The 23,562-nt window shown below is 42.7% G+C and overlaps 1 protein-coding gene across 2 annotated transcripts in view; it reads right to left on the bottom strand.

Moving 5' to 3' along the window:
- Positions 1-816: 816 nt before the first annotated feature.
- SRSF4 (serine and arginine rich splicing factor 4) overlaps positions 817-23,562 on the bottom strand; it is a 34,000-nt gene continuing 11,254 nt past the window's right edge. Inside the window, exons 2-6 of one of the 2 annotated variants that reach the window (XM_001155042.6) lie at positions 13,471-13,613; positions 12,474-12,586; positions 7,777-7,991; positions 3,188-3,277; positions 817-2,300 (exon numbers count right to left, since the gene is read on the bottom strand). In XM_001155042.6, coding sequence (XP_001155042.1) covers positions 1,484-2,300; positions 3,188-3,277; positions 7,777-7,991; positions 12,474-12,586; positions 13,471-13,613 — 1,378 coding nt within the window. In that variant the 3' untranslated portion in view covers positions 817-1,483. The remainder of the gene's footprint in view (positions 2,301-3,187; positions 3,278-7,776; positions 7,992-12,473; positions 12,587-13,470; positions 13,614-23,562) is intronic. The other variant, XM_054664887.2, reaches the window with a different exon arrangement.

Genomic DNA, 23,562 nt, shown 5'->3' with positions numbered 1-23,562 from the left:
TTGGGAGGCTGACAGGAGAATCACTTGAACCTGGTTGGCGGAGACTGTAGTGAGCTGAGACTGCACCACTGCACTCCAGCCTGGGCAACAAGAGCAAAACTCTGTCTCAGGAAAAAAAAAAAAAAAAAGTCCAGTATAGTTTTTTCCCCCTGGTTTTTGATTAGTTCAGATCTTAACGTGATGAGATCATGACACCGCAGATTCATGGCAATTTCGACAAACAGCACAGAACTCTATATTCATGAACAACTCATCTGGTAATGCTCCAAGTTTCCAAACTGATTCATTCTTCATCAGCCTGGCTATACGTTTCTTAAGAGAAAGGACGATAAATTCCTCGGAAACCTGCCTTTATTCTGTTGGTGAGAAAAATCCTTTAGGAACGTGTTGGTTCCCTAAGATGGGTGATCCCAAGGAACAAAACAGTCATTACACATGAACAATTTTTTTTTTTTTGAGACGGAGTCTCGCTCTGTCGCCCAGGCTGCAGTACAGTGGCGTGATCTCAGCTCACTGTAACCTCCACCCCCCGGGGTTCAAGCGATTCTCCTGCCTCATTCTCCTGACTAGCTGGGATTACTGGCGTGTACCACCATGCCTGGCTAATTTTTGTATTTTCAGTAGAGACGGGGTTTCACCATGTTGGTCAGGCTGGTCTCGAACTCCTGACATTGTGAGCCGTCTGCCTCAGCCTCCCAAACTGTTGGGATTACAGGCGTGAGCCACCGTACCCGGCCTACACATGAACTTTTTATGCTAAGAAAAGACCTATCAAGATATATCAGAAAGTACAACTTCAATTCAAACACCATGAAATTTTGTCAAGCAAAAATAGTCTTTATTCAAATTTAATGGAAACAGGGGTCACTATACTTTGCAAGACGGGGAAAAATAAAATTAAAAAAAATTCTTTTCTTTTCTTTTTTAATATAAAACAATATAATCACAATACCAGAATATGGAACTCTACAGTTTATTTCCTATGGGTTACTGCAGGTATCAATTTTCCTCGACTGTGCTATTCACAACTTTGTTAAGTCCAAAAATATGAAACCAAAGTGGTAGGAAACTTAAGACTTAGCACTTTCACTAAATGGCATACATCGAAGGGCATCAATTCAAGAGCAAAAATGGTTGAATTCACCATACCTACCTATGTGGTCATTCCAGCCTTAGAGCCGTCCAGGTTACTGAGCTCCCTGTAGGAAAGGCCAGGCCTGAAAGCCAAGGCGTTTTGGATATTCTACTGTGGGCCATGAGTAAAAGGGGATTTTCAAAGAGAAAATTTTTTTCAGTCGAGCAGGAAGGCCTGGTGCCAGGAGGCTTTACTGAGAGGAAGCACTTAGATTTAACAATTATAGACACACCATTAGGGGAGTTAAAAATGTACAGCAGTGACATGTTCTACTCCAATCACTTGTGCTACGGCTACCAAACATGTACAAAAGACTTCTCGGGTAGTTCCAGCTGTGGCCATAGCCAGTTAGGACCTTGAGTGGGACCTAGATCTAGATCGGGAGGGCGATCTGGAAGCAGACCTGGATCTAGACTTGGACCGAGATCGGGTTTTTGAAGCTGACTTTGATCTGGAGCGTGATTCTGATGGAAGGTTTGGTTTCGATTTGGAATTGGATCTCGACCTGGACCGGGTCTCCTGATTGGTGCCAGCATTCTCACTCTCTCCTCGACCTTCCCTCTGGCTGGATTCAGACTTGGCATGTTCCCGCTCCTTTGACACGGAGCGGGATGGAGATCTGGACTGGGAGCGGTCAGTGTCTTCCTTCTTCTTCTTCTTGCTGCTGCCCGCCTTGCTGTCTCGCTTGCTGCCTCGCTTTCTGCTCCTCTCACTCTTGCTGCGGCTGCGACTGCGACTGCGGCTCTCCTCTCTGCTTCTCTTCCTGCCCTTCCTCTTGTCCTTGCTCTTGCTGCGGCTCCTGCTCCGGCTCCTGCTGCCCCCTTTGCTCCTGCTCCGGCTCCGACTCTGGCGGAGGCTCTTCTCCTGGCTCCTGCCCCTGCTCACACTCCCTCGCTTCTCCTCCTCCACTCTCCTCTCCTGACTCCTGCTCCGACTTTTGCTCTTACTTTTATGCCTGCTAGGACTCCGGCTCTTGGGTTTCCCGACATTGTCATTGTTTTGGATCTTCTCTTCAGCTTGGTCTTTGCTCTTGCTGCGGCTCTTGCCAGCGCTATGGCTGCGGCTGCGGCTCTTGTCCTTGCTGGGGCTCCTGCTTTTCTCTTTCTTGCTCCGGCTCCGACTCTGGCTCCGGCTCCGGCTCTTGCTCCGGGAGCGGGAGCCCGACCTGAGGAGACATGGGATACTGTTTGTGTCACATGTGACTTCATGCTAATCAGGAGATAAAAAGACCAAAGGGCATACATGTGGAGTTACACCCCCCCAATATAAAGCATGGCTGGCACTGGCTGAGGATTGTTTTCTGAACCCTCACAATGCCAATCAGAAGCTGGAAAAACTGGCCAGGTGCGGTGGCTCATGCCCATAATCCCAGCACTTTGAGAGGCCAAGGCAGGCGGATCGCGAGGTCAGGAGTTCAAGAGCCAGCCTGGCCAACATGGTGAAGCCTTGTCTCTACTAAAAATACCAAAAATTAGCCAGGCATGGTGGCACACGCCTGTAATCCGAGCTACTCAGGAGGCTGAGGCAGGAGAATCGCTTGAACCCGTGAGGCAGAGGTTGCAGTGAGCCGAGATCGCGCCACTGCACTCCAGATTGGGCGACAGAGCGAGACTCTGTCTTGAGGGGAAAAAAAAAAAAAAAAGAAGAAGCTGGAAAAGCAGGAAGACTGGTCACATGATTGAAATCCAAGTGAGGCTGGGCACAGTGGCTCATGTCTGTAATCGCAGTAGTCTGGGAGGACTATTTGAGGTCATGAGTTTAAGATTAGCCTGGGCAACATAGTGAGACCCTGTCTCTAAAAAAAATTAAAAAATTAGCTGGGTGTGGTGGTATGTGCCTGTAGTCCCAACTACTTGGGAGGCTGAGGTGGAAGCTTGCTTGAGCCCAGTGAGGTGAGGCTGCAGTGAGCCATGACTGTACCACTGGACTCCAGCTTGGGTGACAGAGTGTCTCTTTGGAAAAAAAAAAAAAAAAAAAAAAGAAAGAAAAAAAGTGAGACAGGGTACAGGCATTCCCTGCTGACCACCTCTACTTATAACATGGAAGACATACCTGGACCGGGATCTACTCTTAGAATGACTGCTTTTGCTGCTGCCACTTCGGCTTCTGCTCTTACGGGAATGTCTGCTTCGAGAGCGAGACCTAGGGGGAGAAAATATTTTTTTAATACTTGCTGACAAGAGGCTGCTGATGAGCATCAATCAAGACATATATATATTATATATATATATTTTAGATGGAGTTTCACTCTTGTTGCCCAGGCTGGAGTGCAATGGCGCAATCTCGGCTCACCACAACCTCCACCTCCTGAGTTCAAGCGATTCTCCTGCCTCAGCCTCCCGAGTATCTGGGATTACAGGCATGTGCTACCACGCCTGGCTAATTTTGTATTTTTAGTAGAGACGGGGTTTCTCCATGTTGGTCAGGCTGGTTTCGAACTCCTGACCTCAGGTGATCCACCCGCCTCGGCTTCCCAAAATGCCAGGATTACAGGCATGAGCCACCGTGCCCGGCCAAGATTTTCAATATGTACATCACTGGCTGTGTCCAGGCACAAACTCTCTCTTGGGTTCTAGGTCCACAGATGAAGTCACCTGCAAACCTTCCATCTGGATGGTTCACCTGAACCTCTTAGCAGCTCCTGAAATTCTAACTGTCCCCGATACCTGCTCCTTTTGCTGGGCTCCTTATGTGCACTGATGCCACTGTTATTCATAAGGTTCCTCGTAACAGAAATCACAGCCATCCTTGACTCCCCCGTCTTTCCCCTATCCCCTTACACACCCACGATCATGCCTCCTGATCTTCGGTCTTTCTACCTCTGCTGCTGCCTCTCTGGGCAAGCCACCATGATCTCTCCCCTTGTTCAACAACCAGCCTTTCTGTGTATACTTTTCCCCTTTACGATCTATTCAACTCACTGTGACGAGAGCTGTTTTAAAGAGACCGACAATCCAAGCTTTACAAAAATTTTTTAATGCATCCAGACTGTAGATTCTTATTTTCTATCAACCAGGACTCCTTGGGAAAATGACTGACTCCAGGCGTAAAGCAGGAAGTACACAAAGATGGGCCTAGACCATCTCATTATGACAGAAAGAGGGAAACTTTCAAAGCTGCCCAGGCACCATCACCTATGAAGTATTCTTGCTAAAAATGTTTAACCTGCATCTCAATCACACCTCTCCAGACCTAACTTCCAGTATATAGGAAGTTCAGGGGATAAGATACAAGTTCAATGATACTAAGAAGAAACAGATAAATACAGAATGTGAGTATTAAAAAACTAAGAAAAATAAGCCAGGCGTGGTGGCTCACGCCTGTAATCCTAGCTACTTGGGAGGCTGAGGCAGTAGGATAGCTTGAACCTGGGACGCAGAGGCTGCAATGAGCTGAGATGGTGCCACTGCACTCCAGCCTGGGCGACAGAGCAAGAGTCCGTCTCAAACAAACAAAAAAACCCAAACCTAAGCAAAATAAATGTCATGAAGCAACTGCTCCACACTAAAAGCCTGACTACATTAGGTTTTACCTAAAAAACCCTTGTACTACATGACTGGATTAGATCCCGGTTAAGAAAAAACCCAGCTATAAAGACATCCATGGAGTAACTGGGGAAACATGAATATGGCCTGGGCATTTAGTAATTAGATGGAATTACTATTAATGTTCTTAGGTGAAAAAACAGAACTGTGGTTATCCTCATTCTTGGAGACACATGCTGAAGTATTTAGGGGCAAAGTATCATAATTTCTACAACTTACTTTCAAATGCTACAACAAAATAAATGTACAGTGTGCTTGTATAAATACATACATACAAAGAGAGAAAAGGCAAAATGCTATCTGTTAAAGCCAGAGGAGGGTATACAGGTGTTCATTAACTATTCTTTCAACTTTTGTTTGAAGAAACCAATTGCAAAAATATCTATTTGAGACAACTAGGGCAGGGTGCAGTGGCTCAGGTCTGTATCTCAGCACTTTGGGAGGCTGAGGTGGGAGGACTGCTTGAACCCAGGAGTTCAAGACCAGCCTGGGTAACATAGCAAGACTACATTTCTACAACAAACAACTGAAAAATTGGAATACAACCTGGATATTACATCATAGTATGGAATTATTGCTAATTTTGCTAGCTATGTTATCATGGTTTCTTTTAAAATACTAGAGATACATACTGAAGCAGTTGCAGATGGAATGATAGATGTCTAGACTTGCCTTAAAACAGTGCAGCAGGAGGGGGTGATGTGAAACAAGACTGGCAAAATAAAAACTACAGAAGCTGGAGGAGTGGGAGGTGCAATTCAGAGTTCTCCAATGCTTCATATATAAATTTCAAATTTTCCATAATAAAAAGTCAAAAGACCTAAATAACAAAACCTGAAAAGTCTCCAATGACTTCTCACTACTCTTCCATTCTTGCTCTGGCCTAATGGTCAGTATATCTGGTCCTTCTCTGCCTTATCTCAAGCCACTCTCCTCCCGTTACCTCTCTGTATTAGCTTCTCTACTCTGGAAAACTTTCTCCTGCCCCCAGGCCTTCAGAAACACCCTTTTCTCTGTTAGATATAGGCATTTTCTTGATGGGCACGGTGGCTCAAGCCTGTAATCCAAGCACTTTGGAAGGCCGAGGTGGGCGGATCACCTGAGGTCAGGAGTTCGAGACCAGCCTGCCCAACATGGTGAAACTCTGTCTCTACTAAAATTACAAAAATTAGCCAGGCATGGTGGTGTGCACCTGTGATCCCAGCTACTCAGGAGGCTGAGGGAGGAGAATCGCTTGAACCCGGGAGGTGGAAGTTGCAGTAAGCCGAGATTGTGCCACTACACTCCAGCCTGGGTGACAGAGTGAAAGAAACTCCGTCTCAAAAAAAAAAAAAAAAAAAAAAAAAAAGAAAGAAAGGCATTTTCTTCTGCTCACCATCTCTCTGCCTTATTCATTAGGGCTCAGTTCTACAGCATGTCCTTAGGGAAGCTGTTGCCAGCTCTCTAGACTAGTTGTGCTGTGTGCATTTTCTTGTCACAATAGCAGTTTATTCAATACTCATCTTCTCCGCTAGACTGAGTTTCAGGGGGGCAAGGACCATATTTTTCTTTTTTTTGAGACAGAGTCTCTTTCTGTCGCCCAGGCTGGAGTGTAGTGGAGTGATCTCTGCTCACTGCAACCCCTGCCTCCTGGGTTCGGGTTTAAGCGATTCTCCTGTCTCAGCCTCCCTAGTAGCTGGGACCACAGGCGTGTGCCATCATGCCTGGCTAATTTTTTTTACTTTTGTATTTTTAGTAGAGATGGGGTTTCATCACGTTGGCCAGGCTGGTCTTGAACTCCTGACCTCAGGTGATCCACTCGCCTCAGCCCCCCAAAGTGCTGGGATTACAGGTGTAAGCCACCGCGTCTGGCCATTTGTCTTCTTTACAAAGCCTTTCCAATGCTTAGCCCAGTGCCTGGCCTGTTCAGGTGCTAAGTAAGACAAAATTGCCATGTGTGCCCTCAGCCAAGGTAGTAGGATCTAGGGGTCCCAAGAAGAAATGTGAAAGGTGGCCTCTGATTTCCATTTTTTTTTTTTTGAGACGGTGTTTTGCTCTTGTTGCCCAGGCTAGAGTGCAATGGTGCGCTTGGCTCACCACAACCTCCGCCTCCCAGGTTCAAGCAATTCTCCTGCCTCAGCCTCCCGAGTAGCTGGGATTACAGACATGCACCACCATGCCTAGCTAATTTTTTTGTATTTTTTCAGTAGAGACGGGGTTTCTCCATACTGAGGCTGGTCTCGAACTCCTGACCTCAGGTGATCCGCCCGCCTTGGCCTCCCAAAGTGCTGGGATTACAGGCGTGAGCCACTGCGCCCGGCCTCTGATTTCCTTTTTTGAGATGGAGTCTCGCTGTCACCCAGGCTGGAGTGCAATAGTGCCATCTCGGCTCACTGCAGCCTCTGCCTCCTGGGTTCAAGCGATTCCCATGCCTCAGCCTCCTGGGTAGCTGGGACTACAGGCACATGCGCCACCACACCATTTTTTTTTTTGAGATGGAGTTTCGCTCTTGTTGTCCAGGCTGGAGTGCAATGGCACAATCTCGGCTCACTGCAACCTCTGCCCCTATTGGGTTCAAGCAATTTTCAAGCAATTTTTCTGCCTCAGCCTCCCGAGTCACTGGGATTACAGGCACCCACCATGCCCAACTAAATTTTGTTATTTTTAGTAGAGACAGGATTTCGCCATGTTGGCCAAGCTGGTCTTGACTCCTGACATCAGGTGATCCACCCACCTCGGCCTCCTAAAGTGCTGGGATTACAGACATGCGCCACAGCGCCCAGCATTTTTGTATTTTTAATACAGATGGGGTTTCACCATATTGGTCAGGCTGGTCTTGAACTCCTGACCTTGTGATGCACCCACCTTGGCCTCCCAAAGTGCTGGGATTACAGGCGTGAGCAAGGCCTCTGATTTCTAAGAGAAGGGACTTCTATTTGTACTCATGACCTAAGAGTTCAAGAGTTTTACAAATAAATGTTCAGTTCAAAATTCTAAGTTATTGAACCAGATGGAATCATGTTATTAAGAACTCAACAGGAAAATGTAAATAAATTATCTATGTGCTCACTAATGAATTTATGATGAGCTCCAACACACAAAAGACATCAACAGTACCTTGAATGACTCCGGCTTCTGGAGTAGGACCGGCGTCGTCTGGAACCTGGCTTGTCTTCAACTAATCTGATTTTTCTCCCATTGACTTCAGTTCCATCCAACTTTTCCAAAGCTCTTTTCATATCAGAATAAGATACAAATTCAATCACCCCTTCATTTTTGCGTCCCTTGTGAGCATCTGCATAAGTCACTTCTCCTGCCTGACGCATATAATCCTGAAGAAAAAAAAAAGTGTGACTACATTAGGATATGTTTTGCTAAAATATCTAATGCAATCATCTGAGTGAATTTTTCCTTTAAGAAATGCCAGCATTCCGCAGAATAAAGTTTACTCTTAAATACTGTCATCTCCCCATCAATCATGTACTGAGGTTCTTTAAAGCACCAGCCATATTAGGTGGGTGGGAGAGACAATAAATACACATTAAATTGTTCCTTTAAATAAAGTTTTGGGGCCAAGTGTGGTGGCTCATGCCTGTAATCCCAGCACTTTGACAAGCCGAGGCAGGAGGATTGCTTGATCCCAGGAATTCAAGACCAGCGTTGACAACACAGAAGACCCTATCTCTACAAAAATTGAAAAAATTAGTCAGGTGTAGTGGCACACGCCTGTGGTCCCAGCTACCCAGTAGGATGAGGTGGGAGGATCATCTGAGCCCAAGGAGGTTGAGGCTGCAGTGAGCCGTGATCATGCCACTGCACTCCAGCCTGGGGTACAGAGCAAGACCCTACCTCAAAACAAAAAAATAAAGTTTTGTGTGAATATAGAAGTTTTCAGTTAGCTATCATTTTCTAAATTTAAAAACAAACAAAAAACAGAGTCTTGCTTTGTCGCTCAGGCAGCTGGAGTGCAGTGATGTGACCTCGGCTCACTGCAACCTCTGCCTCCCAGGTTCAAGTGATTCTGTGCCTCAGCCTCCCAAACAGCTGGAACTACAGGTCCGCGCCACCACACCCAGCTGACTTTTTGTGTTTTCATTAGAGATGGGGTTTTGCCATATTGCCTAGGCTGGTCTCAAACTCCTGAGCTCAGGCAATCCACCTGCCTCGGCCTCCCAAAGTGCTAGGATTATAGGCATGGGTCACTGTGCCCAGCCCATTTTCTAAATCTTATAGTGACAAATTATTTGTTTATAACCATCATGTCCCTTCAATACCACAGGTCTCTTTCCTCATTCTCTTTGAGGACTTCCTATGGTTCAATGAGAGAATACAACTAATGTGCTAGACAAATGCTAAAGCATTATATAAACAAGAGGAGATATGATTAGGAGGCTGCAGTGAGCCGAGATAGTGTCACTGCACTCCAGCCTGCCGACAAAGTGAGACTCCATCTCAAAAAACAAAACAAAACAGAACAAAAAGAAATTTATTTTTGGCCAGGTGCAGTGGCTCACACCTGTAATCCCAACACCTTGGGAGGCCAAGGCCAGGAGATCACCTGAGGTCAGGAGTTTGTGACCAGCTTGGCAACTTTGTGAAACCTTGTCTCTACTAAAAATACAAAAATCAACCAGACGTGGTGGCAGGCGCTTGTAACCTCAGCTACCTGGGAGGCTGAGGCATGAAAATCGCTTGAACCCAGGAGGTGGAAGTTGCAGTGAGCGAGATCGTGCCACTGCACTCTAGCCCAGGCGACAGAGCAAGACCTTTGTCTCAAAAAAAAAAAAAAAAAATTTATTTTTTAAACTACTAATATCCCCTAATTTGTTTTATTTTTGCATTTCCTTGATAAATAGCTAACATACATTGTGCCAGAAACTGTTCTAGGCTTTTTATATATAAAATTCACTAAATTCTTTCAATAACCTTGAGTAGAAATTAATATTAACCTCGTTTTATAGTTGAGGAATATGAGGCATAAGATGTAAGTAACTTGCTAAGGATCATGTAAGTGACCTTAGTGGCAGAACCAGGATTCTATCCAGGTTGGCCACCTTGAGAGCTAGGAAATCTGCTCAATTATCTATTACTCTCGTTTCCTGAGAGTGGAACTGCCTGAAGGTACAGACATGTAGAACCAACTAAGGGTGGTAACTGTTGGGGACCAGCCTCAACACCACCCGTAGGGTACCCAAAGTCTGGTGGCGACGAAGGAATGAGAAGAGAGAGGTTAAGAGTGCATAAAGAGTGGGGGCCAGGGGGCCAATTGCAAAATGGAGGCTGCAAAAGGCTCAGAGTTCTGGTCTCCACACTATTTACCGAGTACAATCACTTAGATCTAAGAAGCAGACATTCAGGACGAAACGGTGAAAGGCAGGCAGTGCTGAAAGGAAGGCAGTGCGTCATACACGTAATCTACAGCAGTGGCGGTTTAAATGAATCTCCTTTGTGCTTAGGCAGCATATCTTTAACTTATCGGAGAGTAGCTGGTGGGAGTGAGCTTAACTAGGAGCCTGCATGTCTGGCCACATTCCAATGCTTCAAAGGAGTGTCTTTCTCCTTGAACACAGTGTTTATGGATAAGAGGCAAGTCTTGCTGAGAGCATGGGAACATAATGGTGATAAGGCTTTCCTCCTCCCACAAGAGGCCTCTTGTGGCTTTGCACAATTTATTGTCCCATATTTTTATGGCCAGTTTATACAGGCACCCCATAAGCCTTTCCCCCAACAGTAACTAAGCTCTGTTCTAACAAAAAAATTAAGAGGTTTTCTAAGAAGTTAATTTAATATTACATTTAGTGGCACCACATGATGAGTTAGCATTCTACTGATGAAGAGAGTAGCTTTCCAGTTTCTACCCATGATGTTCAATCCCTAACTCTCAGAATACTGGAGTCATTCCTTCAGCAAGCAGAATCTTGCTGGCAGACATTCAGTAAAGGTCTGCTACGGTGCTGACGATAAGCATGATGCACCTGAAAAAACAGCAGACTGGGAGTCAGGAGTCCTGGTCCCAGCTCTTCTGCATCTGTTACTTGAAGGTTGCTGGGATTAAATTTTAAAAAGAAAAACAAAAAAGTGCTTTAAATTAAACTATACAAATGTAAAGGATTCCTAACTATTCTTTCCTGAACCTAAATACACTTCATTCATTTGGCTAGAGATGACTTGTTTAAATATGGCCAAAAAAAGCGAGAAGGGAGACAGAAAACAAAACCTGTTTCATGCATCCTCCTAAAACCATTCAGATTATGATACTGCTCAGTAAGTTTTTCTTCCTGTTGAGATTAAAAACACTGTTGTCAATAAGTGGGGCTGGGTGCAGTGGCTCACGCCTGTAATCCCAGCACTTTAGGAGGCCAAGGCAGGTGGATCACTTGTGGTCAGGAGGAGCTCGAGACCAGCCTGGTCAACATGGTGAAACCCCGCCTCTACTAAAATACAAAAATTGGCCGGGCATGGTGGCATGCACTTGTAATCCCAGTTACTCAGAGGGCTGAGGCAGAACTACTTGAACCCCAGAGGCGGAGGTTGCAGTGAGCTGAGATGGCGCCACTGCACTCCAGCCTAGGCGAAAGGGCGAGACTCCATCTCAAAAAAAAAAAAAAAAAAAAAAAAAAAAAAAGCTGGAACCAGTACACTGGATGGCCAACATTAGCACTGAATCTTAATTCTTGACACCAAACCTCTTTCAGGACAAATATTCCATCAAAAACCTTATGAAAAAACATGGGTCAGATTGTCAATTTCACCAGTAAGGATACACACTGAAGCTGATGTGAATTTGCATGTTATAGCAAATGCTGCAGGAAACACTGGTGGTTTCAACCATTTTATTGACTGGTGAGTAGCTACACTGCCATTTTCTTGTAACCCTTTTTTTTTTTTTTGAGACAAGAGTCCTGCTCTACTGCCCAGGCTGGAGTGCAGTGGCGCGATTTTGGCTCACTACAACCTCCACCTTCCAGGTTCAAGCAATCCTCCTGCCTCAGCCTCCCAAGTAGCTGGGACTACAGGTGCCCACCACCACGCCCGGCTAATTTTTATATCTTTTTAAGTGGAGACGGGGTTTCAAACATTCTTTACAGAGAGAAATTTCATATCACACATTTGGGCCAGGTTTCTGTCATGTCAGCACTTGAGGAGGCTGAGACTGAAGGATCACTTGAGGCCAGGAGTTCGAGACCAGTCGGGGTAACATAGTGACAACCAATCTCTGAGCCATGATTGTGCCTCTGCACTCCAGCCTAGGCAACAGAGACTCTGTAACAAAACAAAATCAGGCCGGGCGCGGTGGCTCACGCCTGTAATCTCAGCACTTTGGGAGGCTGACGCGGGTGGATCACAAGGTCAGGAGTTCAAGATGGTGAAACCTCGTCTCTACTAAAAATACAAAAAAATTAGCCGGGCATGGTGGCGGGTGCCTGTAATCCCAGCTACTCAGGAAGCTGAGATGGAGAATTGCTTGAACCTGGGAGGCGGAGGTTGCAGTGAGCAGAGATGGTGCCACTGCACTCCAGCCTGGGCAACACAGCTAGACTCCATCTCAAACAAAACAAACAAACAGAACAAACCAAATCAAACCAAACCAAACTCACAAATGTGTCCTTAGAATGATGGTCCCACAATGTATAGTAGGAATATAATTCTGATATATTTTGTACTCATATGGCACTTTAATTATTTCCAGCTCTGTGCAGGCTTTCAAACATATAACACTGTATTTTGTGTATGCCTGGGCCTGCACAAATCTACCTGTTTCCCAACTTTAACTCCTGCCCAACCTTACCCCAAAAAGTTAATGGGGCCCAAACCTTTAGGTCTTGCCAGCTGCACCGACTTGACAAATTCTCCACAATAAGTCTGTACTCTGTGCGAGTAGGAGGGCCATATTTATCTCGGCCACTTCTTCTATAACCATATCCACCTTTGGAAGGTTCAAATAAATAAGATTATTTCAGTGGAAGAAAAGGAAAAAAAATGACACAGCACACACCCCCCTTAAATATATTATTTACCCCCACCCCAAACAATAGCACGTTTTAACTCTATTCCCACCCTTAATTCTAAAATAGATTTTTAAAGAAGCAATCAGCTAAATATAAACATTTAATTTAAAAAGTTGTAAGTATACATATTCATTAATATTTGCATTTAAGATTAACATGCATAAATTAAAAACTATTAACAATTTAACAATTTAGAAATAAGTAACCAAATTACTAAATCAGTTACTGGTGTTACTCACAGTGATTAAACATTTTGTGAATATTTTATATGGAAAAAAAAAAGATTTTCAGGCACCTATTTCAGTTTAATCTCATCTGTGTCTAACCCTTGGGATCCTCACCACCCAGGTCTAATGGGGAAAGGTTGCGGTCGTCACATGGCTTCCTGTTTTTGGTCAGCCAAGGGCCACAATGGTTCAAAGAGCCACGCATGGAAAGGTAACCCAAGGTCAGCAAATGGAACAGGCAGTCATCTTAGCCTCAAAGGATTCTTTTAATTAAAACATTGAGGTCTTTGTTAAATCTATGTTAAACAATTGCATTACAGAGAAAAAAAAACAACACAAACACACATCATTAAACATATTTATAAAGTATTATAAACAAGAAATTGTCATTAATTTAATTAAAATTAAACATTATCAAAGGCTTATTCGTAATTCTACATTTTTAAAAAAGATACATAATTTACAAAATAGCTTAAACATCAATACGTTTAAATGTAATATCAATTAATTACTTTAAAAATTAGCATGATAACAAAAGCACGTTACTGATAAAAGTATGCCCTTTGAATGCTTACTGCGTCCAGAACCGTAACTGCCATCTCGCCGTGGGCCGCGGGCATGCTCAACAATTACTCGCTCACCACAAAGGTCTTTGCCATTCAGTTCATAAACAGCATCATCTGCATCACGCAGATCATCAAACTCCACAAAACCATATCTAGAAGAGAGCAAAGAAAATACTGGTTGGTACCATTTTGACATCCAGCTTCACTAACATTAAAGAGAAAGCAATGAGGTTCATGCTTAGCAAAGGTTAGGTGGATTTTGCAAACTAAGGATCAGCTTTGTCTTCTCTTCAGGTGAAACCACTTTGCTTTGTGCCAACAGGCACTGAAAGAGGTAGGGAGACTTCTCAAAGTAGACTCCTATCTTTCTAGGAGGAGGCTGGCTACATACACAGGACACTTCTTATGTTTCCCAAGTAGTTGGTGGCAACTGCAAAGACAGGGATGCTTGGTATAAGAATCCAAAATATATAATGCTACAAGACATATAACGCTCTTTCAAACACCACATAAAACTCATCTTTTTTAGCTTTAAAAGTGGTATCTTAGAGAACAATTAGACCTACATTCAGGCACTGTGTAATAACTGTTAAATCATGTGAAAGAAAAAAACTTTTTTTTAAGGTTCCTGTTCCTCTACGTAAACACATCTGTCACATGTGATTATCAGTGAAAAAAAGACTGGAGCTGTTTACTTCCCTGTGAGATTCCAAATTCATTTCCATGAAGTTTTAGAATAGGATGGAATTCTCTGAAATCTGTATACAACTCGTGCAAACTTCTTTAAATGGTATTGCTACATCTTTTCCAGCCAAGAGGTTTGGTGGCTTAACATATAACCAAAAGAACCCCCACCATCCTACTAATGCCTATTAAAGAGTACAATTTATATAGCTAAAGTGCAAAATTTGTAAGATACTTATAAGCAAGGTTATACAAATGCCCTGTAAATTATGTTTTCAAGAAATATTTAGTTTGGTCTGACACAGCTGTGAAAAGTCCAGCTTTGTGACCATTGCCTATATTTAAAAACCAAAACCATCTTATTGATCATAACTAATCAGAAAGGAAAGTTACAAGCAATTTCTTTAAACTCTAGTAAGGCTGTGTGTACACGGGCACACACTGACTAGTGTTCCTCTGCATTTAAACACACTGACACTACGAACAAGTTACAAGACTTGTCAGAGGGTCACTCAGCCTGCTGACAAAAAATGATTCCAGTTTACTTATTTATTTATTTATTTTATTTTTTGAGACAGAGTCTCGCTGTCGCCCAGACTGGAGCGCAGTGGTGCGATCTCAGCTCACTGCAACCTCCACCTCCTGGGTTCAAGTGATTCTCCTGCCTCAGCCTCCCGAGTAGCTGGGATTACAGGTGCACGCCCCCATGCCTGGCTACTTTTTGTATTTTTAGTAGAGACAGGGTTTTGCCATGTTGGCCAAGCTGGTCTCAAAACCTCAGGTGATTCGCCCTCCTGGGCCTCCCAAAGTGCTAGGATGATAGGCGTGAGCCACTGCGCCCGGCCTCCAGTTTCTTTAGAATGTGATGCTATACTCAGTAACATGTTAAATAAGTGAGAACTCAGAATTGTGGAATTTTTCCTTTACTAAAGAGTTCCTTTCATACAACAGTCTCTCAAGGTGACAATGTGCTAGGTTACAATGTGTAGGTAACAACGTTGGAGGGTTTTTTATGTTGAAATGTCTGAGTGGCACTGAATGTCAACTCCATTAAAAAAAATTAACACAGACACACCAGGTTATTTAACAGGAAGTGCCTTGCAGTAACACAATTCAGAAGCCACCTGGCTCAATTTATGGGCTGTGAAGTCTTTAAAACATAGTTTCACGCTTCCATAGGCTAGAATTGCTGAGCAGCTTAATAAGAAGGATTTTGAACACGTTGTTATCTTAGACAAGGCAAGTAAAGCCTTTCGAAATCACTATGTTCAAAAGTGCTTTACAGTGACTAAAAATCTATAATAGATAATATAATGTAGCTGCTTTTTCCTTTCTTAGATAGAATGGGTCATTAGGAAAACTATACTATTATTTTCAGAGACAATTTTTCTTTTAAGGCAAATAAAAAACCAACTCAACTATTTTCTACTTTGGTTTATCTCTAGATGGATTCAAAACAATAACAACAACAAAAGTGCCCTCCTGAATTTAATTGTCAAGACCAGTCCCAAGTCTCCTCTGTCCACAGCATCACTGCTTTTGGCAGCATGTGAGAGCCTGACGCCATGCGGAGGGAGGAGGGACATTTGGCCTGGGTGTGATGGAATGGCCTCCACTCCCTTCGAGTCATACTCTGGCTCGGCACTGTTCAATGACCAAATGACCAGGACTGATCTAACGTGATCTTAGAAGGACATCACCGAATCCTGAGGATTAAACAAACCACAGGAAAATACCAACTGTTTTCCTCAAAATAGTGAAGGGTTACAACTACTGGGCAGAGGGGGTGGTCACAGAATGCAACATCCTAAGCTCTGCAGGTCAACTGAAATAGAAAGCCCAGTGGCCACTGATGGCAAGTGATGCTTCTGTCAGACCTACATGGTAATACATTCTCCCAGACTCAAAGATCACCCTGTTCCAAGGCTCATATGCAGAACTTATCCTGACCTTTCAGAGAAAGCAGTGACAATCTGTTCAGTGGAGGCAGGTTAATTTAAAAATAAAAATTAATGTTACGACAGATGAATCTTTCTTTGCAAGCTGAGAATGAAGCAAGGCATATCTTGCCAATAAAACTTCCTTGAGTTACAGGGACAACTGGTAATGTTACAGAAAAATCCCTACAAACCTTCCCCGGTATTTACTTCTAAAAAGTTCCAACAAGTGGGTCACTTGGCAAGCCTGTTTTGGGGGTATCCAAAACATTTATTAAATTAGCTGACTTGAGATTAAATTTATTTTACAGAAAAATTTTGGCTACTATTCTGTGAAAAAATCTATTTGAAACATATCAAAGTTCAGTTCAAGGATCAAATCAGGCACCTGACTGTCACTTCTCTCTGCCACTGACATGCTGAGTGGGTTTGGAAGATTAAAACAAACATCTTCGCATACAACAAACCATATCTGATAGGGACTCTTGTTCTGAGAATAAAGCAAAGAGCAGATCAGTGTGGTTGTTTCTACCAAGTCTGCTTTACTTGAAGAATGACTTAATTTCATTCAATAAATAGTGAATAAGATAGAAATAAATTAAGATAGAAGACTAGATAATAAAAATAAAATGTTACCTCTGACTAAACAATCTATTAAGCAATGGTATCGTAGTTTATATTCATAGCACCCGTCAGCTAGGTACTATTATTTCTGTTTTACAAATGAAGAAATCAAGGCACAGAATATTAAATAACTTGCATAAAAAAACCCCGCCGAGCTGGCATTCAAACCTGTGGTTTGACACAGGGCTGAAACTCCCTAACTATTAAGACTGAAGCAGCAAGAACCGATCTGGGTTCTAGTCTTGGTTCTGCTACAAACTTTGAAGAGCAAATTTAAATCATTTTATTTCTCTGGGTCTTAGTTTATTCATGAAATGAGGGAGGTATACTGCATATCTCCAAGGCTTCGACTAACATCAAAAGCATGACAGGTTAAGTGTTAAAATTAGTGCTCCTTTGGTTTAACAATGGAGATGGGGTCTCAATATGTTATCCAGGCTGGACTTGAACTCCTGGGATCAAGGGATCCTGCGGCTTCAGCCTCCCAAGTAGCTGGGGTTACAGGCACACGCCACTGTGCTGGGCTTCAAAAATGGAAAATTTAAACTATAAAATTTGACATGCCTGCACTAGGATGGTACCACCAGACACCAACAGATGAAAAGGGATACATTTTTATCATCTAAAATACCTTTTATGTATAGGTCCCAATTTTAGTTCATTTAAACACTTTTAACTGTTCCTGAATTAATTAGTGCCTTCAACAAAGTAAAGCTCTTCCTGGTAACTAACACTAGAGCCTTTTAAAGCCAAGCTTAACACTCCCTTTGTGCTTTGCAGCAAGTAACGTGAAACAAATCTCTTTTCTCAGAAAGCAATCTCCTTTCGAATCCTCTGTCAGAGTAAAAAGGAATATAAAATACACACATGCATGTATACATACTATTATATGTATGCACGTGTGTACATATATGTATATACATCTCTGGTGTGACTTGTGAATAAGCCTCACAAAACAACCCAAGAGATAAATTTCTCTAATTCTAACAGCAGAAATCCTTCCTCTTCTGCTCTATTAAAAACAAAGAACACCTTTCAATAATTCATAGGATGCAGGAATTCAGGAGAAAGAATCTAAGACAAATGTAAAAACCCCTCCACAGCAGGGATTGACAGAAACACAAAGAGCCCTGCGATACACTTTCAATCTTCCTCCCCTATGCACATGAAAGAATAAAAAGCATGACCTCACTATTCAAAACACAACACCCTTCAAGTAAGAGAAGAAACTCCTTTCTTTAATGTTTCTCTGCAATAGGTTGAGTATTCTGAATCCGAAAATCCAAAATCTGAAATGCTCGAAAATCCGAAACTTTCTGAGCAGCAACAAGATGCTCAAATTTGCTCATCAGAACATTTTGGATTTTCAGTTTAGGAATGCTCAACCATTAAGTACAATACAAACATTCCCAAATCCCCAAAAAACCCCTGAAATCCAAAATTCGTCTGATCCCAAGCACTGTGTTGTCTTTACCAAAACTATTTTCCTCTGGTCACATTCTATCCTCACAAACCTAGTCAAAAGAATGAGGGGAAGTTGCTGTCATTTTCCCTGTAAAAAAAGGCAGGCACCATGATTCTTACCAAGTATAGACAGGTATCTGGATACCACAAACAAAAGCCACACTGAATTACATGGGCTGCTCTAAACTTTAGTCCATTCTTATCCCATTGCCAATGCGCTCATCTTCGTCATTCAATAGCTGATGTACTGCTCAGGTTATCAGTCATAATTCTGAAAAGGTAGAACTGGAATGACGTATTTTTAAAACTAAGGTACTCTAAGACTTCAACTTTTGAAATGTTAACCACACTTCTTCAGGCAAGAATTATTATCTGAGTTTGTATCCTTGCTAAATATGCTTTCTCTGATCCTACTAGCCTATACCAATGGTCCCAAACACCAAGTCTGCCCTTTGCTCTGTTATGTTCTACTGAATAGGATTTACCTCAACCCTTTTCAGAACAGCTTAGGGTCACTTCTGTCTTCCAAACATCTTCACTGAACAGGGAGACTAAGTCCTGTCTGCAATCTAATGCCCATGGCTTGCTCTGGAAACAGGCTGATCAATGGCTAACTGGGCAAGGCACGACTAAGGGGGTGCTCAATACCAGAAACTGCTAGGGAGTGGGTATGAGGAGCAGGGGAAAGCAAGCCTCCATGCGTGTGACCGTGGTCACCCACCAACACTGCTTACCGAGGGGCATGCCTTGGATGGTCTCTCTATAAGAAAATATGCCCCTTTCCACGGTGGATCTCTGCTCACCTTTGTCCTAAAACTGTGCCACATGCTTTTCTTTGTATGTGGACATGACAGTCCTCAGCCAACCATCAGCAGGATGTGAGTTTTGTTTTCACAATGTGGTGAGCCATTCCCACATTCACTCATTTTCCTTGTAAGAACCGAACCTCTCCATGGCTGGTCAGGATTAGGGATGTTGCTGTAGCCAAGGAAAAATTTTCATCTGTTGAAGTTAACCCACGGGGTGGCTGGAACCCTCAATCTAGAGTCAGTAGCACTGTACTTTAAGGGGAAAGCCCTTCAATCTACCCTGAAAGAAATGGCATTCAGTGAACAGGAATCAAACAGCTTTGTTTCAAAGCACTCAGTGATGTCCTATGCTTCAGCCAACTTGGTCTTATGAGGTAAAAAGTCAGGACACACTGATAGGACAGTACTAAAAAAACGGTAATTCTTGCTGTCTGCATAAAGTGCTTGGCAAACTGTAGAAAGACACTTCTGCAACCAACTCTAGTGCTCAGAAGAGGCCAACTCAGAGAAAAGCCTGTGAATGAGAACAGTGTAACTGCCCCGATTCCAAAGGTCTGCAACATTCCAGGGAACCAGCGTTCAGGCCCTCACAGAAGAATTAACCAATGTCACATTTACTGCTCAGGATCAGTGATTATGGTTGCAATTTGACTTTCCTGGCAACAGAGGGTTGTTTACAACCCACAATTAAAAGCTGCTACCACATGAAATGGGTTCCTGAGATCCTTTCCTTTCTTGAGACAGGAAGGAGGCTGCTCTGGGCATTGTGGCCTCTCTTTAGTCTCAGAGGAGGGAGGGCCATCAAGGCCACCTGGAGGAGGTGGATGACTTACCCGTGCTCACTGAGTGGCAGAGCTGGGGTGCGACTTCAGGGCTCACCATTACCCAGTCTGGGACTCTTTTCACGTCGGCAAACTGGCAGTTCCCGCACACCAAGGGCTCTCTGATTAGAGCTAGTGTGGATTCCTGGTCTGCAAACGTTGGCCACAGCTCAGTCTGCACTTGATCTTTCCCCACCTTCAAAGAAGAAAACCTACCTCATGATTTCTCTCTTCCGGATCCCTTGACCATCTAATTTGCTCCCAACACCTTTGTAATCACTTCTGACTATATCTTATTGGTTACCCACTGGGTCTACTGCCAAGTTCTGCAGTTTTCTCATCTGCTGGGCCTTCAGGGCTGCCTTTACCATTTGGATTAATTTATGTAATTCTAGGCTAGAGCTATTTTTACTTAGTCAACTTGTCTTTTGCATTGTGTCAGGAAAAGTCAGCTACTAAATCGTTTTTTTGTTTAGAAGTCTATAACGACTCCTAAGTATCTTTATGTCACTCTCTAAACCTGGAACACCTTGACTACACAAGTTGAATTATATCAATCTTCTTCCATATGCTTGAGAATTACCTCTTTCATGAAGCCTCAGAAACTTGCCTATTCCAATTATTTTAGGACTTTCTTTAGCTTTAGCACTTCTATTCAATTTTACGCTTTTTGTTTTTGTTTTTTTGAGATGGAGTCTCGCTCTGTTGCCCAGGCTGGAGTGCAAAGGCACAATCTTGGCTCACTGCAACCTCCACCTCCCAGGTTCAAGCAGTTCTCCTGCCTCAGCCTCTTGAATAGCTGGGATTACAGGCACACGCCACCACGCCCAGCTAATTTTTATATTTTTAGTGGAGACGGGGTTTCACCATATTGGTCAGGCTTGTCTCGAACTCCTGACCTTGTGATCCGGCTGCCTCAGCCTCTCAAAGTGCTGGGATTACAGGCGTGAGCCACTGTGCCCAGTCATGTTTCTGTAGCTTTTTAAGTCTTGTTTTTGTCTTTGTGCTTACCTTCTCTTTTGATTATGAGCTCTTCACTAAGAAAAACGAAGGCTAATATCTGTTGGCTATTTAGCACAGTGCCTGGCACAGTAAATAATTTATCCATAATATTTCATTCATTCGTATATCAAATGTGAAGAATGTATTATTATTCTTCTCATTTTACAATGAGAAACTGAGGCTTGGAGAGGCTAAGCAACTAGCTCATTTTCAAGGAGCTCATGAGTGAAGGAGCTAGATTTGAACCCAGACCCATGACTCTAAAAACCCCAGCTCTAAACCACAAGGTTCTAATTCCTTTTTTTTAAAAAAAAAAAAAAAAAAAAACATAGTCTCGCTCTGTCGCCCAGGCTGCAGGGCAGCGGCGCGATCTCCACTCACTGCAACCTCTGACCCTGGGCTCAAGCAATTCTTGTACCTCAGCCTTTAGAGTGGCTGGGACTACAGGTGTGCACAACCATGCCTGGCAAATTTTTTGTATTTTTTTTTTTTTTTTTTTAGGAGAGACAGGGTTTCACCATGTTGCCCAGGGTGGTCTCGAACTCCTGAGCTCAGGCAATCCACCTGCCTCGGCCTCCCAAAGTGCTAGAATTACAGGCATGAGCCACCATGCCCGGCCTTCTACTGTATTTTAAAGGCAGATGCTTCTCTTCCAGTCCTGTGTACAATCTTTTTTCATTCAATAAATGCTGCTGCTTGACTTAATGATACTCTAACATCAGATAAAGTCAGGCTGTAGTAAAGGTTTTTGATATAATGGGGTAAAGTCTCTAGAGAAAAAAGAAATTGACCTTGGGGCAGGGTGAAGCACCTCTAAGCTGGGGGTATGTGACAACCAGGTTACTTTCACTCGTCTTTTGGTTCCCATTAGCCAGTGTCAGCCATCTGGTCCTTCCGAAAACATGTGTGGGTTCAGAACATAACAGACTAGAAGAATAGAGGAAAAATAAGATTATTCTGTGCAATCCCCATTCTGGAGGTCCCATATCAACCCCCGGAGTCTGTCTTTGGTTCTAAGGCTCAGCAAAAATTAGACCAGCATAAAGAAGATGAAGACTTGGATCTAGACGTGGTGGATGTGAATGAATATTGGCAATATTATGTATTTAGGAATGTATTTAATTAGTTTTGCAAGGAATGGTGACTCGAACCAAAAAATATAAGCGTGAATGGTAGGAGGGAAATGGGCCAGAAATCAAAGAATACTAGAAAGTTTACAGACTTTCAACTATACAAAGGTTAAAGCAGCAACCAGAAAAGTACCATGCAGATGATAAACATCTAAGATGTGATTTAATTTTCATTAACTAAAAACTATTTTTAACATGCAGCCCACTAGGACTCTTCTTCACATTTCTTTGTAATAATAACTACTCCTATTTTTGAAAGTTTTACGATGTATAAAGCATTATGCTAAGTGCTTTACACACATTAGATCCATTTAATTTTCACAACTCTGAGGTTTACTGCCATCTGACAGATCAAGAAACTAACTTAGAGGAGTTGAGTAACTTGCCAAGACTATCCCAAAGACCTGGGATTCTTCACACCCAGCTAACCTAAAACCTGCATTCTACCACCACGTTTTAACCGCCTCCTATATACCAATGAAAAGTGGTCCATAAAACCAGAGTTGGAGAAACACAAGCTCTTGCACAGAAAATCAGTTTCATCAAATTATGTGCTGTAGTGTGGAAGACAAATGCCCACAGGAATATAAGCATCTTATGAGAAAGAGTAAGTGGCAAGAAAACACCATTTCTGCATGTGATGTGTGCTAATACCAGTAAGTTGTGAACATTTATTCTCTACAAGTGGAACCAAACCCATATGCCATCAAAATTTTAATACTAGTCTAGGAAAATAGAAAAAGGTAACAAATCATTAAGAAACTTCTATCTCAGCAATGAGAACACAAATATATCAGTGGGAAAATTAAACTCATGATCCTTTCTCATAAAGTAAACCAACTGCTGAAAAAAAATCTCTAATGATGAACTAACCAAACTCAAGCCCATGGTATTGAGTCCACATTGCAGATAACAGCCCATCTCTAACAGAATATATATTCACATAGTAGGGTGAGAAAAATAGAACAATCATTATCCTAAACACCAAACAGTAAAACTAAATCCTCCCAGAATGGGAGGTAGAGAGGAATCTGCATCAAATATGAATTTAGTCTTACTCTGTAACTGCTCTATGAGCCTATTTGCCAACTTTGTTTTAGCTATTCAAAACTTTCAAAAATGAACTAAGTCAGCTAAGGTATTTCACTTTTACACTGCAAATAGTTTGTGGATCAAACTATCATTAGCCCCTGCAATCATAACTGAACTTTCTTTTTTGATATTTTAGAGTCAACATGGCTTTCCTGAAAGGGAGGGCAGATACAATCATCTGTGTCCATTTCAATTTTCTGACACTTTTCAACACTAAGGATAAATGAAATTGAAAGCTTTCAAAAAAGGGGAATCAACTATTCCCTGATGACACACTAGAAGTTCATGAAGACTCAACCACAAATTAAAAACGATTTGAAAAAACTCGAGAGATGAAAGTCACATTACCAATTTAGAATAAAACTCCTGGGATTTAATATAGAATTACTTTATCTGTTATTCCTACTTAATGAAATAAAGGTTTACACTCTGCAGACAGCACTACCTGATTCCACACAAAAGCTACAAACAAAACCAGTTCATACTTACCTCTTAAACAACACAATGAGCAGGCTGCCAGGTGTTAAAGCTTCATAAA

This window comes from Pan troglodytes, chromosome 1 (genome assembly GCF_028858775.2).
Source record: "Pan troglodytes isolate AG18354 chromosome 1, NHGRI_mPanTro3-v2.0_pri, whole genome shotgun sequence".
NCBI lineage: Eukaryota > Metazoa > Chordata > Mammalia > Primates > Hominidae > Pan > Pan troglodytes.
This window is presented reverse-complemented; position numbering and strand designations above follow the sequence as displayed.